Below are 21,513 nucleotides of genomic sequence, written 5' to 3'. Positions count from 1 at the left end.
AGCATAAACCTCTGATTGTGAAATGAACAGATGCCTGATTAGACTCGACAAAATACATTTCCTTTCAACTCAACTTGATACAACAATGTGACCACTAATATATGCATAATATTTACACAGCATCATATTTGTTTTTGAAAACTTTGGGCATCTTTTACCACCGCTATCTACTCCGTCTCAAGGTCTAATTCACAAAGCAAATTATGCTTTTGATATTCAAGTCCAAACATGCCCACAAAGCACTACAGCTCTTTGCTGTTTGCTCCTGTGTGGCGTTTTATTATGACCAAGAAGAGCTGTATATATGCTGCAAGCTACAAGTATTGGCAATTTAGATGATACCTTTCTTAACATGTGGCGTCCGATAGCCCCCATACCCTGACTGAGAAGAGCCATATACATGCTGCAAGCTACAGCTATTGGCAATGTAGATACCTTTCTTACCACGTGGTGCCTGATAGCCCCCATACCCAGACTGTGGAACTAGATGGTCAGCGGGAGCAACCACATGTACAGTATTATTAAGTGGGCACTTCCCTTCATAAGTGTTGTGTTGAGGTAGGCCTGCAATGCCTTGGGGAGGCTCGGCAGCATCCAAGAACCATAACCCTTCATGCTAGTTCTTCCTGCTTATCATACCCACATGATAATAGAGGGAAAATAACAGAGACAAAAGAGATCATAGAAAGAGGTACGATAATGTAGAGCCATGGTAAGAAGCCTCCAGGGCTAAAGCTCAGCCCCAAAGCAATAAGGCTGTATGCTCTACCTCCCCTTACATATCATCATATCATATATTTCTCCTCTGGCATTCTATCTCTCTCCTTACCCTTACCCAAACCCAAATCCCCTGCTTTATTTTAACTGTTTCCTCTGACATCTCTTCCTCCTTTACCATCTTTCAAACACTGTTCAGGCACTTCCAGTTTTCCCAGTAATGAGATAGCTGGTTGTTCTATAAACCCTCAACATTCCACTTCTACTGAACAAACCCAAACTTTCCATCCTGTCTGTTCAGCTTCTATTGCAAAATCTACATACCCCCCCCCCCCCTGTTTTTCTCTTCCTACAGACAAACACACATTTTGATATGGGTTCAGCTTTCAGGTTGTTGAAGTCGCCTCTGAACCCAATCTTAAACTGGCCTCTTAACTGGCTTAACCAGCCAGTGGTTGAGCTCACAGTGTTTAGCTAGTTACAGCGGCAAGGAAAAATGTCCTTTTAACAGGCAGAAACCTTGAGCAGAACCGGACTCATGTTAAACAGACATCTGCCTCAACGAGTTGGGGTTGGAAAGAGGGATAGAGGAGATTAAGGGAGAGAGGGAGATGATAGTGATGAGACAGATAGTAGTAGCTGTTGCCGCTGAATCCGGCACATCTGTTGAAGCAGGAGTCTGGCACGTGCACAGCAGCTGGCCGTATATGGCAGCTCAGAGGAACCTACGAGACAATGGAGCTCAGGGACTCCAGAAAGGTCTATGGTTAGTACCTTATATGGGACAGTCAGAGTTAAAGTAAGTGATAGGGGGCAGGGAAAGGGGTTGAGATAAGATCCAAGTGTGTCAGTTCCCCTGGCATTCTAAGCCAAAGCAGCATAACTAAGAGCTGGTCAAAGCCTGACCCAGCTCTAACTATAAGCTTTATCAAAGGAAAGTTTGAAGCCTACTCTTAAAAGTAGAGAGGGTGTCTGCCCCCTGGACCCTGACTGGTAGATGATTCCAAAGGAGAGGTGCCTGATAAATGAAGGCTCTACCTCCCAGATTATAAGGGGGATGTTTCCATTTGTTTGACTAAAGAAATGGAACACATAATGAAATAACTTTCAGGTGCTTCTTAAATACCATATGTGTAGAAGCAGAATGCTCTTTATCTCTCTGGGATGCATCAAATATCATTAACAATTGTTTTCATTGGCTCACACCAATTTGTAAAGGTAATCATGCCTCATTCATGTCTGCATGATAAAACAAAGCAATGGCATTTTGAAGTGGGCTGTGCATGTTTTATTTGTTTTGTTTTTTTCATGTACTGTCCCATCCATTCCAATCCTTCTGTGCTGTAATGACTAGGAAAGCGGATTGGACAAACCCAGGGTGCTAGCAAGGAAAGCCTATGAGACAAACGTAGACACCAAGTCAACCACCATTTTCACCAAGGAGGCAGTGTCTTTGGTTCATCTTAATGGGACAAAATATTTAAACCAATAATTGACTCAAACTTATTTTTGTGGTATGTACAGTTTACATGAGCAAAAAAAAAGTTTTTATGGTAGGCCACTGCCTTGGTTTGCAAAGTTTTGGCACCAACACTGGTTTAAAGAGGAGACCATGGGCTGAACATGTTAATATGGACTACTCAGGACAAGAACAGCACGCCCTGTAACCCTAAAAAAAGCTTCCGACCAGAAAGCCCTGAAGGGAAACATCCACATCATGGGGCATCTTGTACTCTCTTCTACCCTTTTTCTGTTGTACCTCTAAAGAGTCTTATCCTTGCTTCTACAATGTAGTCTTTGTATTTGAGGGTATCCTGACATTGTCATATCTCTCTTGATAAAAGGCCCTTTTTGTTGGCTTGGATCTCAGTGAAAGGGAAAGCAGAAGGAAAGAACATTGGTAATACTTGCTAAAGACAGAGCAATAGGGCTTTAGAAATTATATATTATTATTAATTTTATGCAATTAAGGATCCACTAAGTAGGCTGAAGAAGTGTTAGGCAGGCCAGTAAAAACAGTGTACACTATGGGAAAAAACTCCCTATATTATTTTGTGATCATTATATTTTTTAGACATTTTATTTTTTCAATGTGATGTCTATTATCAGTACATTGATATATAAATGTAATTATTATCATTGATGATTAAAGCAATTTATGGCTGAGCAGTTATAAACATGCTACTCTCATGCATGGCTCACTTCAAAAAGAACACTAAAGGGCCAGTGATTGCACAGACCCAATGTTGGAGGGTTTAACAACCGACTTGGACAGCACTCTCAACGTGCTTTACCCTTCACACGAGTGTCCAAATGGTGTATAAGTGAATAATGGGCGTTGTTTGAAAAAAGCCCTACTTGTGGAGTGAAAGAATTTATTCTTTCAGCACTGAAAAGTATTGTGAACACACCAACCTCTTGACACATACAATTTCCACACACGGCTCTGCCATGAAAAGAAGCCTTTGCCTTACAGCTTTCAGTCATGTAATCTGTACTCATGCTCATTTTTCCTTATATTTAAAGTACACCTCCTTTTAGACTTTTATAGTATTGAATTGAATTGTATTGAATTGACTTGACTCGAATTGGATTGAATTGACTTGACTTGAATTTAATTTAATTTAATTTAATTTAATTTAATTTAATTTAATTGAAAGTGTTCATTTCAAACATTTTGGTAAACATACACTTAATTATCCTTTTACATTTTAGGTTTACATTGTAGGAAATTGACAACTCAGATTACAGACAGTTTTCCGTTTGTTCAGAGAACCATGCCCATGTTGTAGCACACCAGGTCCCACTGCCTTCCAGCAGAGACGCTTTGAAAAGTACAAACATATTTGCTTTTGGTGTGGTAACAGCATGTCACACATTGAAGAAAATTACATCAGTTTGATGATGTAGAAAAAATAAATGTCACCCAATCTTTTTAAAACCAAAACGTTTGCATCAGTATCAATAGAACTAAAAGTAACTATGTTTCTCACATTGAAGAGACAATCTCCAAACCCAGCTACATGTTCAGAATGTACAGCACATGTCCCCCACCTGGCAGATGATGTGGATGATAGTTTTAGACACAATGGTGGTAATGGCACTCCCAGCTACCCTGTGTGAGGCACAGGTGTGCCTGATCACTCCGGTCCTTTCTGTTCAACACCTGGCTCTGAACGACTTTGAGGTGGAGAGTCTCTTTCACTCAGAGAACTACAGTTACGATGCAACGCTCAGCTCTCTATTGTACGGGACTATCTCTCCACCCAACTGCTTTTTCAGTGTGTACAGAGACTTCCTCACAAAGACATGGAGCAGTCTCATAATCACGCCATAGGGACACTCTCCATACATATGGAGTATGTAGCTGGGTGGATATAGATTCTCATCAGATAGAGAACTAGGACCAGATGTTAATAGTGACTGTTGTTATGTCTTGAAATGTTGTAAAATCTGCTTTTTGTATCCTCTTATGCAGGAAAGGTACAAAAGGATGGGAGGAAAGAATCATGTAAACCTATTCTTAAAGTGGAGTATAAGACTACAAGGAGCAGGTGTGTCCTTTTTGATTTAATATTCATAATAAGGTTTCTTGGTTATATTTAATAATGACTCTAAGATGCTTACAAATACATTCTTAGCAAAATGCATGCCTAAAAATTGGTCTGAATAGGGGCGCTGGTGGCCTAGCGGTCTGAGCACCCCACATATGGAGGCTATAGTCCTTGTTGCAGAGGTCACCAGTTAGACTCCTGGCTGCGACCATTTCCTGCATGTCTTCCCCCGCTCTCTGCTCCCCACGTTTCCTGTCTCTCTTCAGCTGTCCTTAGTGGCAAAAAGTCCAAAAATAAGAAATAAAAAATTGTCTTAATACTATATTTCTTAATTTACTTTGTGCCTTATCAGTTTCAACACACTGGCATCAATACAAGTCTTTCTAAAGTCTTGTTTTCCTCCACAACAGCGAGCCTTTTGTTATCTTCTCTGGGGGTCTCTCATATGACAAGGCGGGACGACGGCCAACGTTAACTATCATGCATGGCAAGGCCATCACTGTGCTTGAGATGGACTATCCTATTGTGGAGTTTATGGCACTGTGTGAAACTCCATACAACAATGGTGAGTGCGTCCGAAGATGAGACCAAAACTGGTGTCGTACATATTTTTTCTTTCTTTCTCTTCTTTTCTTTTAAAAAGTGGGTTTATATGTTTGTTTATTGTAAATTCAAGTATGGTATTACATCATATTTGTTTGGCTTTTCTATTTCACAGAGGTCCAGGAGCCTTACGCAGTCGTGGTTCTTTTGGAGAAAGACTTTATTGTGGTGGATCTGACACAAAGCAGGTATGTTTCTAACATTAGTGTATGTACATCGTCGACATATAACATGAGCTGGTATTACATGTAACAACATCAGAGGAATACAGTCTTTATTACTTCTCATTACTGAATTCGCTGTGTGCGCATCTGTGCGTCTGTGTGTGTTATTTTACGGGATTAATGTATGCATTTTTACTTGTGTGATACTCGGATATGTTGATCCATGTTTATTTAGTCCAACTCTGGACATATCTCTTGTTTATGCTGAACGGCATTTTAATGCGCTAACTTGCACTTTTGTATAACTTATATGTGCTCTTGTGATGTATTGTTATTTTCATTGTCATGCTATCATGATGTGCTGTTTCCACATGTTATTTATCTTGATCATTTGTTATGAACTCTGTTTTGATCTGCCAGGGACTTTGTATGAAAATTAGGCTTATGGCTAACTGGCATATTTACATGGATGCTACGCTGAAATGTTCATTAATATGCACTGTCCCTTTGGATAAATAAACACATACAATTAAGCCCTTGCACTGTCAATAACAAAATGTTATCACACGGTTGTCCGAAATACTTGGTTCTTATTGGTCATTACTCCACAGCTGCGATCTGTTATTTCTTTAAAGCAGACTGTCGTTATGAAGAACATACCGTTGTGATAAAAGGGGTCCAATCACATATTCTGGCAAACTAACCATAATCAAATACTGCACAGAAAGAAGTCTGGTTAATTTCTTGCCATTTTTATTACTGTAGAAATATCTCCCCACCCCAATCCCAAGTACAGCCCCACCCCCAAACCCAGCCCACAATCCATATTCAAAACAGCTGAGCAAATAAAGGATGGGTTAAAGACACAAAAACTGTTATTAGAGGCCACAAAACAAATATGAAATATTGAAGATAGACACTTAATGGAAGATGGTATGCAGGAATCCTTTCAGGGAACCCCCACAGGGAGAGACAATACCTCCTATTGCCCCTGTCAAAGTTCAAAGTAATTATTACTGCTTACTACCCAGAAAACAACAAAATATACAAACACATTTACACTATGTGTTGATCTAAAGATTATTTTATTTATTTAAAAATAACTTATTTTAAAAATACTCCCTCAGTTTCATCAGTCAGTAACACTTGCAACATTAACCTATTAACCAAATTTGGGGTCATTTTAACATTAAATTTTACATTTTATCCATAGAAAAGTCAAATTATTAGTGTTTTTTGCTAATCAGAGTTAATAACTGTCGTCAAGGGGTTTTGACCAATCAGAATCAAATATGTAACACAGCTGGATGGTTAGTAGTAAAGCCTAGTAATAATTCACTATACAACCTGCTCACATTACATTATCGCTTACCTAATTTTCCCTCTGCCGTAGTGGTGTAATTGATACAAAGAATATTATGATCATCTTTCAGCTTTCCCGTCTTTGAGAACCCTTACCCCATGGACGTCCATGAGTCTCCAGTTACCAGCACAGCCTATTATGCAGATTGTCCGCCAGACATTATCCCTGTCCTCTACTCTATAGGAGCTAAACACAAGAAGACTGGTTTCAGCCAAAAGGTAGGGAAATAAAAAACTGATAGATAATACACTTCCTTGTATTTGCTATTTTTTGTTTGGGTATATACAAAATAAGTTAAAGGTACTTGAATGCACACAACTCATTTACATTTGGTTCTAGCCTCTTCAAGTGACAAACATTACCTGTAATATATGTAATGTAAATTTGACACTGCTAAGTTAGATAAATTGCTAAGAGCTTGCATCAAATTATACTGAGTCATTCACATGTGAGTCATTGAATGATCTTTGAAATAAGCAACTCACTGTCTGTAACCATATCAGGAGTGGCCAATCAGTGGTGGAACATGGACATTAGGCTCCCACGCTTACCCAGAGATCATAATCACAGGGTAAGTCATAAAGATTGTCGGGTATTATGAAGGTTTATTATGTTTGACATTTACAGAAAGAACTTTTCCAGACACAAGGCAGACATTTTTTTATGAAGTCTGCTTAGTGTCAATTATAATTGACAAAGGCTATTGTTTCTCTTTGTTCAGACATGCTGATGGTACAATAAAGTTTTGGGATGCATCTGCAAGTAGGTCTACCTAACTTTGTCTCCTTCTCTTGATTGCAATTCATAGTAGAGCTGGGCGATATTGAAATAGATGTTATCATGATAACATTTTTCATATCAGTCGATATCGATAATTATCACGATAAATATCAAATCAATATTTCATATAAATGTAAAGGCAGATTTTTGGTCCTGAGTGAAAGTTTAGGACTGTTTGTTAGCTTGTGTCTGGGATCTAGTTTTCTGATAAGCTTCTTGAAACCCTGATTTGTGACGGTGCCAACAGAAAGCAGGTCTGTTGTGTCAGATAAGATATTGTGAAGTTTTAGTTTTTTAGATTCTTATGTTTCTCACATTGAGGTAATTTGCATGATTTCATTTAAATTTACAACAAAGATATATCAAATTGTACACTGTGTATCAGTTTAGTAGAGTATTGTTTTGAGTTGTGCACTCCCCTTCAAGGTTACTGAGAGTTACGGGTGCAGTGATATTGTTTCCCACAGTGCAGTGAATGCATCACGGTTATTCTGTGTTCAGTTGTACTACGGTCACGGTGGACATGAAAAATGTTGGAAATGCAGCAGAAGTTGTCTCCGTGCTCTTTCTTTACCCACATCCTGAAAGTATACAAACGTCTTTAAGCTCCGCCTACCTCTCACCCTGCGACACGATTGGCTGTTCAATGCAGCTATCTTCTTCTTCTGTCTAATGTTCGATGGCAACTAGCATTAAAGGCAAATTAGTGCCCTCTCCTTTCCAGTGGTTGGATGATTTAATTACAGGGTTAAATAAATCACATTTTTAACAAACATTTGTTATATTTATACTGAGAAAATGTATATCACGATAATTGTCGTTATTGAATTATCGCCCAGCACTTATTCATAGTATACATTTTATTTATATTTGGCATTGCCAATATTGTACCCCAAACTAACCACCTTTCTGACCAGTCACACTACAGATGCTGTACAAGCTAAAGACCTCCAAAGTGTTTGAAAAGCCAAAGCCAGTTGAGGGCCGGGCGGCAGAGTTAGCAGAGGAGGACCCATTTGCCGTTCAGATGGTCAGCTGGTGCCCTAGTAGTCGCATGTTCTGTGTGGTCGGCATCTCAGCCCACATCATCTTGTATCACTTCAGCAAGTATGAGGCCAACACTCAAACAGTGGTGAGTGATGACAATGCAGTACCAAGGGGTATCCTGCTGTGGAAGATAAATTATAAATTATTGTTGTCTGATGTTCTTTATAACTACATGACTATTAGGAAAGATTGATTTCTCAATATTTAATTATCTGTCATTCCCAGTTACTGGAGGTCCGCCTACAATGTGAATCTGAGGATGTCATCTCTCCATCAGAGAATGAAAATGATCCCTGCATGCCAGAGTCCAGCCCCCACTCACCCCAACCCTATCAACGACAGCCTGCTAGCCCTGTCAGTGGGACGCCTGAGGGAATCAAACAAAGCATCCCCTGCCTTAAGTAAGATCTCCTTATCATGTTGTTGTTACAACATATAACTGCAAACAAGAGTCTTAACACTTAATGTTGTCGTAAGTGTCCCTGGGATAATTTGGAAGATTTTACAGAAACCCAAAATAAATCAGATCTGTATCTATCTAGGTCCAACGTACAGCATTAAACATCAGAAATGAATGTTAATCAATCAATCAATCAATCAATCAATCTTTATTTGTATAGCACCAATTCACAACAAATGTTGTCTCAAGACGCTTTTACAAACATAGCAGGTCTAGACCGTACTCTATGTTAATTTACTAACAAAGACCCATCATAAAGACAGGATGAGATCCGGTCCCCTCTTACTGACAGGACTTATCTCATCTTAATCCACCTTGAGCATTGCACCTCACAGTGTTTAGCTAGATATTGGCAAGGAAAAACTTCCTTTCAACAGGCAGAAACCTTGAGCAGAACCAGACTCATGTTAGACTGCCATCTGCCTCAACGGAGTTGAGCTTGGAAAAAGGGATAAAGGAGATAAGAGAGAGAGGGAGATGATAGGGATGAGATGAATAGTAGTAGTAGTAGTAGCATCTGTTGCTGCTGTAGTCCGGAACGTCCGTAGAAGCAGCCCATCCACAGCAGCAGGCCGTCTACTGCAGCGACTCAGAGCAACCTAGACAAGGGAGCTCAGGGACTCGTTACTTTAATGGGACAGGGAGAGTTAAAGTAAGTGATAGGGTGGTTAAGATAGGATCCCAATGTGTCAGTGCAGTGTGCCAGTTCCCCCTGCAGTCTAACTCTATGGCAGCATAACTTAGAGCTGGTCCAAGCCTGAGCCAGCTCTAACTATAAGCTTTATCAAAAAGGAAAAATTTACAGGCAGAAAACTGGAGCAGGACCAGACTCATGTTAGACAGCGATCTGCCTCGACCGATGTCAAGCTACAGTTAGATTTTCATTCATAATTAAAATGATACCATTGCCATGTTCAATAACTCATGCTGTTTTGAGTTAACCCATACATGATTGCATTTCTTTTTTAATTTTAATCTTCAGCTTTATCGAAATATGTTTTTTTTAATAAGTACTCTATGCACGTTACATAGTACTGATTGTTTCAGGGTGAAGGACAAGATGGTCCGGGTCCCTCCTGGCTACCAGGCAGAGCTGGTCATCCAGCTGCAGTGGATAGATGGAGAACCTCCGCAACAGATCACCAGTCTGGACATAAACTCTGCCTATGGCCTGTAAGTCTGCCTGTCAACTTGACTTTTAACTACATAGTTGTCTTTCTAGAATATGATCATTTCATCACAATCATTTTTTCCCTTTATTTAGCCATAATGTGTATCAGTGACATATCTCCCGCTAGTCTGTATTCAGTACAGCAATTTCTGTCATAGTTTGGAGGATGTGGGGTATATTTATTTGTAACAGATTGAGCCTGATGTCTTCTGAGATCTTTGTCTATTGTTATGCTGGAAGAGTGCTTAAAAGGGAAAAATGTCAGCCTTCTAATGGTACTATTAAACCATCATTGGAAGTGAAATGGAGGGTATAAATTGCATTGATATGAAACCTGAGTGGTGAAGAGAGCTTTTTGACAGTGTATGTCCACGCACAAATTCAAAGCATTTACCCTCTTTCTTCACTGATTGACTTTAAAAAAAAAAACAAAGAGTGCCGACCATAGACTGTGTATAAAAAATGGACGTAGTATCCATGGCATCACCCATCTGTTCCTGAGAGCTGGTTTGAAGCCAATCGTCAGTGGGAGCCATATTGGAAATGCTGAACTCAACAAAACGTCGTCTGAGCTAGTGTGAGGTAAAGAGGCGGGCCTTTAGCCTTCTCACTAACAGCTACAAGGTGCCCACCTGTCAATCAAGTCAGCCATGTCCTTATTTGGCAAAACTCTTAAGTGTAATATCTTCGAAAATAAAGAGTTTTAAAAAAATCCACCTCCCTTACAGTGTGTGCAGATAGAGAAATTAGCTACTCAGACCTAAACCGTTTTTTGTACCAGGCTGTAAACATGTTTATTTCTGCTGTAAAGATCGTCTTCTGTAATGGGTGTGTATGTGGTTTCCGGTGTTTCTGCAGCCAGTGGACACTCCATGAACTACAGTTTTTAGCACTTCCGCATGGGCTTCATAATTTAAGACCACAGGTTTCCGCTTGGTGGCAACACATAAATCTTCTAAGCCTAATTCTTTAAGGACTTAAAAGAAGATGTTTTTTCCAAAGTCACAATTGAAGGCTCTTAACAAAATAAAATGTGCTACATTGTAGTACAGAGAAAGCTGCTAGCATATCCAAAATAGTCCATTTTAACATGTTCAGCCTCTGACAAAGCAAATAGCTTAGGATCTTGGGGTGGCACCTCGGGTGGCCATCAGATTTCAGGGGGTGGGGCACCCCTGGTCATCCCTTTGGACGCACCCCTGCTCCTCTCCAGCAGGTAAGAATTGATCATGCTGCTGTACTGGTACTGTCCATGTGAAAGGCCACAAGCACCATTCAACCTAAAAGCTGTGTGACATTATGACTAATTTACATGTGGTGTTTAGAAACAGGCAGCACCTCTGGTGAGGGAAGAAGGGGTAGACAAATGTATGTGTATTATGAACTTACTTAAGTATTCGTAACCGCCTTACAAAACTGATGCAAAAAAGAATGCCTGTTTTCTTCTAACATGAAGCAGTGCACTCATTAATCAATCCCTTTTATTGTTGCTAGTCCTCAACAGCACTGTAATGCAGTCTGCCGTCATCACGCCATTGTACTTTCAGATTGATGCCCTGTCAGCGCAATATTGGTGTCCAAGTGTGTAATTTCACTTTGTGTTATCGCCTCAAAGGAGTGTGAGAGACCAACACCAGCAAGAACTCCACACACACAATAAGACATGCCCATACACACACAGAGCACACCGTGCCTGCTCTGCTTGCTCATAGTGTTCCTGTCTTGTACCTGTCTCTGTTACCTCTGACGGCACCAGTAGGATACTTGGTCCTGCCATCAATCCTCTGAGATATTCATAATGAGATGTTACAGGGGTTGTAAACATTGTCCTGGCAATACTAAAAGAGCTTCAGAGTGTGCTCTTGAAAATTATTTCAATCAGGAGAGACACAGTTTGAAGATTAAATGTTATTTGTTACAACTTAATGAATAATGAAACTTGACATAAATCTTTGGTGTAAGGACTCTATGGGGATAATGTTGTGAGTGTAGGATGTGTGAATTTGGCAGCAGAAGAAATCCCCCTAGAGTCCAGACACTGGTGGTGGTGGTTGACGAATTCTAGGAATTGAAGACTTGCAGAGACCAGGTGGAGATGGGGAGGTGGAGGGGTGCGCACCATCAATGCAAGAAGGAACTAGCTGGAGAGAGAGACACATTTAAAGAGACAGCAGAAAGTTGATAGGCTGACAATAAGGGCGTACTACTGTGCTATTGGATGACAGCCGCCGCTGATTAACCAATGACAGCTCTGGAGCATGCAGCTGGAAGCGGGTGAGCTATTGAACGAGGGAGAGGAGAGTAAAACAACTGCTGTGATTGCTTTTATAGTCTTCCTGTCTGAACTTTCGCTAGAGCTACATTTCAAGGTGTCAAGACACTTTTTCAGGTTGACATTTTCTACCCTATGAAAACCCTCCGCTGCATTGTGAACACTTTGCATTGTAATTCTAAACAAAATACAACACTGTGCTTGCATTTGCAGTCTCATTAATGGCCAAACTTCTTTTTGTTTTACTCTTCCTGATTGTAAAAAAGGTATGAATCACAAAGAGAGCCATTTGTTTTCATTATTGTTGTGATAAGTGGCTCATAGAGCGGAAATGTATGCTACTAGAGAAGAATACAAAATCTGCAACACATTTGTCTTGATCACTAAAGTCAGAGGCTGAAGAGTGACTCTATCTCTGGATGGCATTAATATTCAAAGCAGCAGCAGAGTGAGATAAAGCCAGGGTTTTGGGGACAGTAATTACATCAAAATGTCAAAATTAACTCGGCCTTGTTTGATAGTGCGACATGAACCAACCTTAATGTCACTGCGATTAACCTACTGAAATATATCATCTAGTGTTTCAATGTCTCCTCTGAAAAATACTTTTTCTCCCTCAATGTCTGTGTGTGTGTGTGTGTGTGTGTGTGTGTGTGTGTGTGTGTGTGTGTGTGTGTGTGTGTGTGTGTGTGTGTGTGTGTGTGTGTATGCCTCCTGCTTGTCCAGTCTGGCGTTTGGGAACTGTAATGGTCTGGCAGTGGTGGACTACTTACAGAAAACTGTCCTGCTGTGTATGTCGACACTGGATCTGTACGGAGCCGCCGACCCCTACCAGCGCCTCACCCGCTCCCCACGCAGGCACAGACAGTCAACCTCAGGTAGGACACGCACTCACACAATCACACACACAAGCACACACATGCATACACACGCACACACACACACACACACACACACACACACACACACACACACACACACACACACACACACACACACACACACATGCATATATAAACACCCTTAAAACATCATCTGCTTTATTCTGTCCTCTCTGCCTGTAGCGCTGCTGTCTTTAGAATTTCCTATTTCTTACACCCCCGGACTCAGTCTTTGATTCAAGGTTATCAATCAATCAATCAATAAATCTTTATTCATATAGCGCAAAATCACAACAAAGGTTATCTCAAGACGCCTTTACAAACAGAGCAGGTCTAGACCGTACTCTATGTTAAATTATTTATAAAGACCCAACATCAAGACAGCGGCTAGGAAAAACTTATTACAGGCAGAAACCTTGAGCAGAACCAGACTCATGTTTGACAGCCATTTGCCTCGACCTAGTTGGAGTTGGAAAGAGGGATAGAGGAGATGAAGAGAGAGAGAGAGAGAGAGATGATAGTGATGAGAGGGATAGTAGTAGTTGTTGCCGCCGGAGTCTGGAGCGTCCACAACAGCATGCCGTCTACAGTAGCGGCTCAGAGGAATCTACGAGACAAAGAGTCTTTAGCCCAGTTGATACAGTTTCATATGGTTAGAGGCTTTTACACAATGGAGGATGTTGTATCTATCATCATTCTCTGGATTTCTCCATTTCTATTGGTGGATCACGGCTCTGCATGTTTTTACCTACCACTAGGATCTTAGGTACTTGTTACAATACTTTTAAGTAGTTATAGTTAAATTTTTCTTAAAAAGAAATTGCATGCAGGACATAAACTTATAAATAGTAGTTTATTGTACATACCTCGTGACAGAATCTAAATGCAGTTTCCACCACTGCTTATAGTGTTCAAAATATATAAAAACTTTACTTTTACAAGAACCCATTCTGCACCTATTCTTGATCTTATCTAATCTTAATCCACCATGAACATTGCATCTCGCAGGCAAGGAATAACTTCCTTTTAACAGGCAGAAACCTCGAGCAGAACCAGCCACATGTAAGAAAGCCATCTGCCTCAACCGAGTTGGGGTCGGAAAGAGGGATAGAGGAGATGAAGAAAAACAGAGAGATGACAGTGATGAGATGGATAGTGGTAGCTGTTGCCACTGGAGTCCGACATGTCTGTAGCGAAAGTTAGTCTGTAATTTTTCAAAATCCAAAACGTTGGTCTTTATATCAGCAGAGAACATTTTCTCTCTTCTCTCTTTGCTGTCTCTCTGAAATAATCACATAACAAAACATCTGTCCAACACTGTCTGACTGCCACACATCTGCACCATGATATGAAGTGCATGTTAACAGGCTTTGTGTCATTTCATGATTGCATTTTTATGCATGTTGTCTTTTGAAAACTCCCTCCTATTAGTCTTTGGTCCTGCTTGAGCATACTGTACATGTATAGCGTGAATCCTAAGAGGTCTGCTACTACCTGACTTCTGCCTACATGTCTCAGCGACTGATTTTGACTGCTGATGGTCTCAGAGACTTATGTCTACCAACTAGAAAGTAATGCAGCCCCTACTAACAAAATAATCTAAAATGATCCATACCTTCTTTATTTCACCCTAAACTAACCTCTTATTTAAGGGCAATTAGAGTTGAGTACCTGTATGGTTAAATTTAATATCTAGAGCCATTTGTACAGCGCCAAATCACAACCAACATTATCTCAAGACGCTTTTACAAATATAGCAGGTCAAGGACCATACTCTATGTTAAATTATTAAAAAAGACCCAACATCAAGATAGGGTAGGACTCAGTCTTAGCTCACCTTAATCCCATGAGCATTGCAACTCACAGTATTTAGCTTGTACCAGGGGCAAGGAAAAACTTCCTTTAACAGGCAGAAACCTCGAGCAGAACCAGACTCATGTTAGACAGCCATCTGTCTCGGCCGAGTTGGGGTTGGAAAGAGGGATAGAGGAGATTAAAAAGAGAGAATAGTGATGAGACGGATAGTAGTAGCTGTTGCCGCTGGAGTCTGGCCTTTCCGTAGCAGCTGGAGTCTGGAACATCCACAGCAGCATGCCGTCTAGTGACTCAGAGGAACCTACGAGACAATGGAGCTCAAGGACTCCAGAAAGGTCTATGATTAGTAACTTTAATGGGACAGGTAAGTGATGGGGGGGGGGGGGGGGGGGGGGGGGGGGGGTGTTAGGATCCCAGTGTGTAAGTCCCAGTTCCCCCAGCAGTCTAAGCCTATAGCAGCATAACTAATTTCTGGTCCAAGCCTGAGCCAGCTCTAACTATAAGCTTTATCAAAAGGAAAGTTTTAAGCCTAATCATAAAAGTAGAGAGGGTGTCTGCCTCCCAGACCCTGACTTGGAGCTTATTCCAAAGGAGAGGGGCCTGATAACTGAAGGCTCTACCTCCCATACTACTTTTAGAAACTTTATATAATAATATAATAATAAAAAATAAAAAAAACCAACTCTACTCCAGGTCAAACTCTAAGGACATTGTGAACAGGCAAAGGAAAAACCTGGGACACAGTAAACTAAGTTTAAAATGTAAGCAGGTGTTCCTTCTCTTTATGTAATATTTCCTCTTTTGAGAAGCTAGCTTTCTGTGCTTCCTTCAACATTTTTAGCTGTTGTCACCTCACATATATATCTGTGAATTCTATATTTATGTCATTCAAACTTCCATTCCATAATAAATTGCTCAGTTGAAGTGCAAGGAATTACTTATACTAGTATGAAATGTAAGAAAGAAAAAATGCCCCTTTGTAAAACAATATACAAGGAAAATGCAATGCAAAACAATAATGCCATACCACTTTTATTTGTCAGTAATGATATGTTTCCTGTTAACAAGTAGTTGACTTCTGAAATGACTAACCACCTCAGCGTTTGGATTGCAGCAGTAGACGGAATGTCCTCCTCTGACACAAACACGTTTGCTGCTTGCTCTCACTTTCTTTTTCACTCAAAGCCTGTGTGTTCTTCTCTCTCCTTTGTTCCTCCCTTTTCCTCCCCTCCTTTCCCCCTTCCTCTGATCTCTTAAATCTTCTCCTTCTACTTAAATTCACACACTCTACCTTTACCTTTCAATCCCTTTCTCCTCTTCTACTTTTTACTTTTTCTGCCACCCTGCTGATTCACCTCTCTGCCACCTTTCTCTCTTCTCAACCTTCTCTACCTGCTCTAACTCTCAACATACACTTCTTTTTCTTTATTCCTGGCCTCCATCCTTTCTACCCCTCCTTCTTTCACTCCTCCTCCTCCTCCCCCTCCCACCTTTTCGTGACTCTGTGGCTGCTGATGTGGGCATGTGGGCCTGCCTGACAGAGTTTTGCATGCGCGGCCTGTCTAACTTTTATTCAGATTCAAAGAAAAGGATCCGTACATCCTATCAGAGTAAGTCGGGCTTCACCAAAGGGGTGTGTGGGTGGGGGAGGGGGAGGATGCAGTGTTTTGGTGAAATAACAGGGTTGAAAGAGATGGTTGCCATAGGGACTGGGAATGGATGATGTGGACAGAAAGCAAAGGGACACACCGGAGACATGATTAGAATAACATTTTTATTTTTTATTTCTGCGTTTTGGAACCGGAGACAGAACAGAACCTATTCCAGTCATGTCCAACGGCATGTCCCTTGCAGACAGAGAGCCACTCCTTTGAGCCTGTTAGTAAGGGCAGTCATACATAATAAATGATCCATGTGATGTATATTTTAACGGAAGCAAAGTTAGCGGGGTGAATAAAGCCTTAATCATCCACTGAGCCTAGCACAACAAATGATATGCTCTCTGTCACAAAGTACAGCAGAAGTTTTAAGTTTATATAAAAATAACACGTTTTTAATCATATTCAAAATCAATATCAATTCTTAAAGGCACATTTACATGGAGAAGTTTAACTATATCTTGTGCTGTTATTTTATAAAGGGGAAAAGGTCTGGTTCTTCATTCTGGCCTGTGCTTGATGCATGCAAACAAGTATTTGATCAGATCCTGATTAAATACTTGTGTTTATTGATCAAATGTTCATGTCTATTCGGATGTTTCATTATTTCTGATGCATTATCAAGAGATCTGCACTACTAAATGATTTGTAATCTGGCTGGAACTTAAAAAAAAAAAAGTATGTCTTTATCAAAGAATGTAGTGCAGGTCACAACTGGGTCAGCCACTCAGCTCCTGAGACACGTATAGATTCAGAGTAACATTACCCGGGCAAAGCGAGGACAGGCTAATCGCTTGGATTTGATATGTAAGTGTTAGCATAATTTATGGTTAGCAGAAAGTTATGTGAAATAGAACCCCTTCAGGGTGGACAAGACCCCGACACGAAGGAAAGTTGTTTTGTCTATTTCCCATAACTACCTGCTAACGACACATTATCCCACTTATTACCCGGCTACTAACTTAAAATACGAACACGGTGGTAAAAAACCTTCATTAAAAGATTATTTTATTGATTTTAATTCATTTATGTTTACAGTTTATAAAAAAGTAGTCCCAGTGATAAACGAGGCAAATGTCCCAACTTTGAACCCTGCTGCTATCATCACCACCACTCATGATTTGGTCACATTTCTTGGTTGGAGTGCAGGTGGTCCTAGTATTTAACTAAGGGATAATGTATTATTAGAAGATAGTTATGAGAAATAGAATCCCGACAGGGTGAGACAAGACATGGGTAACTCAAAGTTGCTCTCACCTGCTCCGCTCGTTGTTAGGAATGCTGGGCAGGATCCAAGATGTAAAAATCTAGTTGTTTAGCCAGCTGCATTTTAGCCATAGTTTTGATGCAAACGGAAACTAACAGTTTTACCTCACCTTACGGTCGATGGTGTCAACAAGCAGAAACAAAATGTGCTGTAACTCTTTTTCGCGAATTGATTTGACGTGACGTGTGATCAGTTTGCCTCTGGTGTTTCTCATATTAGTGAAAGTTAATAACCATCATCAAGGAATTTTGACCAATCAGAATCAAACATCTATCAAAACCGGAAGATCAGTAAGAAAGCCGGGTAATAACGCAAGTTAAAGATGTTGCTGATAATCTGAACTCTAAGATCTCTGGTGGAGCTCTGCGTGGCTGATGTCACTTCTGTTTACTCATTTGATTGACAAGCTTCCAATGAACATGACTGATTGCGTGTACCCCATTTTTCCTTTCTTCCTCTTTGCTGGGACAGGCCTTACTGAACTCTCCGACAACCAGCAGTCCATCGACATGGAGAGAAGCAAGTCACCCACCTCAGGTAATCTTCTGACACACACACCAACACACACTTGAAAGCTGACCTTCCTCATATGGAAATGTATTCTCTAATTTGCACTGTGAAGCCTTGCTGCAATGCCGTTGTATTTTAATGCAAGTTACAGTATGCAGCCTGTGGAAACCTCACCCATCACCAGAGCATCCTCACCTGATGACAAAGGCAGCTGTTTGAAATGGTAACTCATGCTCGGTGTGGTAATATGAGCATATTAGTTTATGAAGTATGAGCTGATTATCCCTCCAGTCAGAGGTATTGAGGGGGGGGGGGTTTGAACGCTGTGTACTGTTGCTTAGTTGACAAATCTTTGAAAGCCTCTGGACAGACTTTCTGTTATTCTAATGTTGTGCCCGGGAACAGTCTTCACTTTTCTTCACTTGATTCCTCTTTGACTTGTTTGTTTGTCCATGTATAAATATGTCTCACATTAACAGAGATGCAGAGTTTAAGATGCTGAAATTAGCATGCCCAACATGTGTGCTCTAAATCAGTGTTTATACTTGCAGCAGTGGTGATAACATGTGGCAGTAACCTGCATAATATTGTAAAATCAAGGCTTAAATATGAGATCAGAACAGAATAGTCCGTACTGCTGCTGAAATATTTATTTATATCATCCATAATATATTAAGAAAACCTTCAGTGCTCCTCCTGTCAGTTAGAAACTGCTGGCGAGTTTATTTTTACAGTGCTTGAGATGTATTGAATGCTACAGGATGAATAACTGGAAGTCATGCCTCTGTGAAAAATGATTGGTGCGTTGACCATATGTGTCCTAAATGTTGATGTTTTATTCAGTGTGTTGCTGCTCAGGATTTCAGTCTTTAACTTTAGAGACACAGTATTATCATGGAATTGATGCTGGAAAGTTGGGAGCAGGAAATAAGCTGTTACACATGGAGAATATAATGGATCAGGGGATAATGTCAATAAGGTATTAGATTGCTGCTATCTGTTTTTGGAGACAGGCGAATAAAAATAGTGTATCTATGATTAGGGGTAGGAAACGCTGGGTTACTCATGATACTTGGCGTATATTTGATAACGGTAATATGACGATATTACTATACTGTGATAATCGATATATTGCAAAAGAATGATGTAACGATATATCAGGATATCTAATAAATCAAAGAATGAACACTGCTCATTGAAAGGCAAAGTGCCGGATTAATGTATTCATTCACTGACCTCTTGTTTTGGTTTCACTGAGATGAAACAATGTTCATGTTTTTAGCTTGTAAATGAAATTTACAGCTTTAAAACAACTGTTGGTGTAGAACCAGCTTGTGTCTGCAGCTTCTGAACACAGATGTTCTTGATGTAGCTTGTTAAGCATACAATGATTGTTTCTCTCAGGGACACAACGTGTATTGAGCTGTCGTTTTTGACATCTTTGTATTGGAGCCTCCTATGAGAGCATAAAAACAACAGAGGCAGAACAAGATTCTCTTCGCTGTCTTGTCAGAGAGGTTTTTCACTCTTGGTCTTTGGATGAGGTCATGGTCATCATTTTCCGTTTACAGGCCTGCCAGAAGTTATGAGTTTGATGAAAACAACAGTCACAGTTTGACAGTGTACTCAAGTGTCGGATTAACTTGAACGTTTACCATGAAAGATTGGAAACAGTAGATTTTAAAAATAGCAGCTTGCACAAGTCTTCTCTTTTTGATGCATTTGTTTCCTCCTGCTAAACATGAACTATCATCAAGACAGTCTAGCTGCAGACCTCCACAGTCAGGCCCCTACCTCTGCAGACCTCCCAGTGAAGCCCCTCCACGGTCAAGGCCGGAAACACACGTCGTGAAGTTTCAAAATAAAATCGTGACGAGCTTCCAGTTTAACATTTCAGTCCATTTTTTTTTATCTAATCATAAAAAAATAACTTTTTAACCAAGCTCATAAGACAAGGCTCGCTTATGCTAAAATTGGTGCAACTATTCCAAAACAAAAAAATACATTGTAATTATGTGACATTTAGTAGTTTGATTAAAGTCTAAAATAATTGAAAATGTGAAAATTTAAATAATGTACATGGAACATAAAGATTAATTTTTTGGCTTTTTTTGATACTTAAGAATAGCAACCTCCTGTTGTCTCCAGGCGTAATCACTAGAACAATTAATATCACTTCTGGACCTGGCTCCGCAGGCGCTTCACTGGAGGTCTGCAGAGGTAGGGGTCTGGCTGTTGAGGTCTGCAGCTGGACCCCTCTCACTATCATGGCTACTCTACATCCGTTAGAGGCTGTTCAGCTGCTCCTGACACCCCAGCTGTGTTGTTTCCTTGAACGTCAAATACAGACTGAAGACAGCTTATTAAGGCAGGCAGCCATCACCCTGATTCACCCTGCGCATCAATAACTGCAGGTGTCTTTCTCACACCCTTCCTTCACATATTTCCCCTCTCTTTTCCCTCGTCGTGTCTCTTATCTCTATTTTTACTTACTCAACCAAGTAATTAGGCCTCCCTCTGCCTGAAAGCCAAACCTCCACATCTCTCACCTTGTCTTTTATTTGAATCGTAGGGGCTCATTGTTTTGGTTTGGGATGATCTGTCACATTTTCTGTGAGAGCCTTATGCCACATTGGACTGTAGCGAGGCTTACTTCAACAGCATCAGTTTTGAGATGGGCTAACAAGGTGCCAGTGGTGGTGCCTGACCCAGCAGGATATATTTAGCAAGGTGCATGACACATGACAAGGGAGGAGGGGAAGAGGTGAGGGACAGAAACTTGAAACAATGGGCTGAACTAATGTCATCTACTCTGCTTCCTGGAACTGAGTGGATTTCTAAAGCTGTTGATAGGCCTACCATTTTATTTTTTTATTTTACTTATCTGGTTGTGTGGTAGCAGGTTAAGTGAGTTCACCTAAACGTCCTTCAGAATTAGTTCTCTTTTCTCATTACAAAAAGATAGGTTTCTCATGCGCACCAGAAACCAACCCGTCCTCACGAGAAAGTTTCCCGTGTGCACAAGTAAGTTCCTGATGAGCACACAATCCATTTTATACGGTGGTTGGGAAGTGCAATGCAAGTTTACAAAGGATGAAACACTTTGATACAGTTGGAGACGAATTTAAATTTTGGAAAACATTTTGACATTTAAAAAAATAGAATTACCTTAGTGAAACATTTTTACTTAGGCCAAAACAAATTAAGATTTAAGAAAACAAAATGTACAAAATAAGAAAAAAAAATTGCAA

At 40.3% G+C, this 21,513-nt stretch overlaps 1 protein-coding gene across 1 annotated transcript in view; it reads left to right on the top strand.

Annotated features, from left to right (window-relative positions):
• stxbp5l (syntaxin binding protein 5-like) overlaps positions 1-21,513 on the top strand; it is a 152,484-nt gene that overhangs the window by 107,775 nt on the left and 23,196 nt on the right. Inside the window, exons 9-19 of the mRNA XM_034694624.1 lie at positions 4,196-4,271; positions 4,682-4,836; positions 4,990-5,062; positions 6,472-6,619; positions 6,905-6,972; positions 7,123-7,163; positions 8,099-8,313; positions 8,454-8,629; positions 9,736-9,861; positions 12,858-13,009; positions 18,224-18,289. Coding sequence (XP_034550515.1) covers positions 4,196-4,271; positions 4,682-4,836; positions 4,990-5,062; positions 6,472-6,619; positions 6,905-6,972; positions 7,123-7,163; positions 8,099-8,313; positions 8,454-8,629; positions 9,736-9,861; positions 12,858-13,009; positions 18,224-18,289 — 1,296 coding nt within the window. The remainder of the gene's footprint in view (positions 1-4,195; positions 4,272-4,681; positions 4,837-4,989; positions 5,063-6,471; positions 6,620-6,904; positions 6,973-7,122; positions 7,164-8,098; positions 8,314-8,453; positions 8,630-9,735; positions 9,862-12,857; positions 13,010-18,223; positions 18,290-21,513) is intronic.

This window comes from Notolabrus celidotus, chromosome 10, assembly GCF_009762535.1.
Source record: "Notolabrus celidotus isolate fNotCel1 chromosome 10, fNotCel1.pri, whole genome shotgun sequence".
Lineage (NCBI taxonomy): Eukaryota > Metazoa > Chordata > Actinopteri > Labriformes > Labridae > Notolabrus > Notolabrus celidotus.
This window is presented reverse-complemented; position numbering and strand designations above follow the sequence as displayed.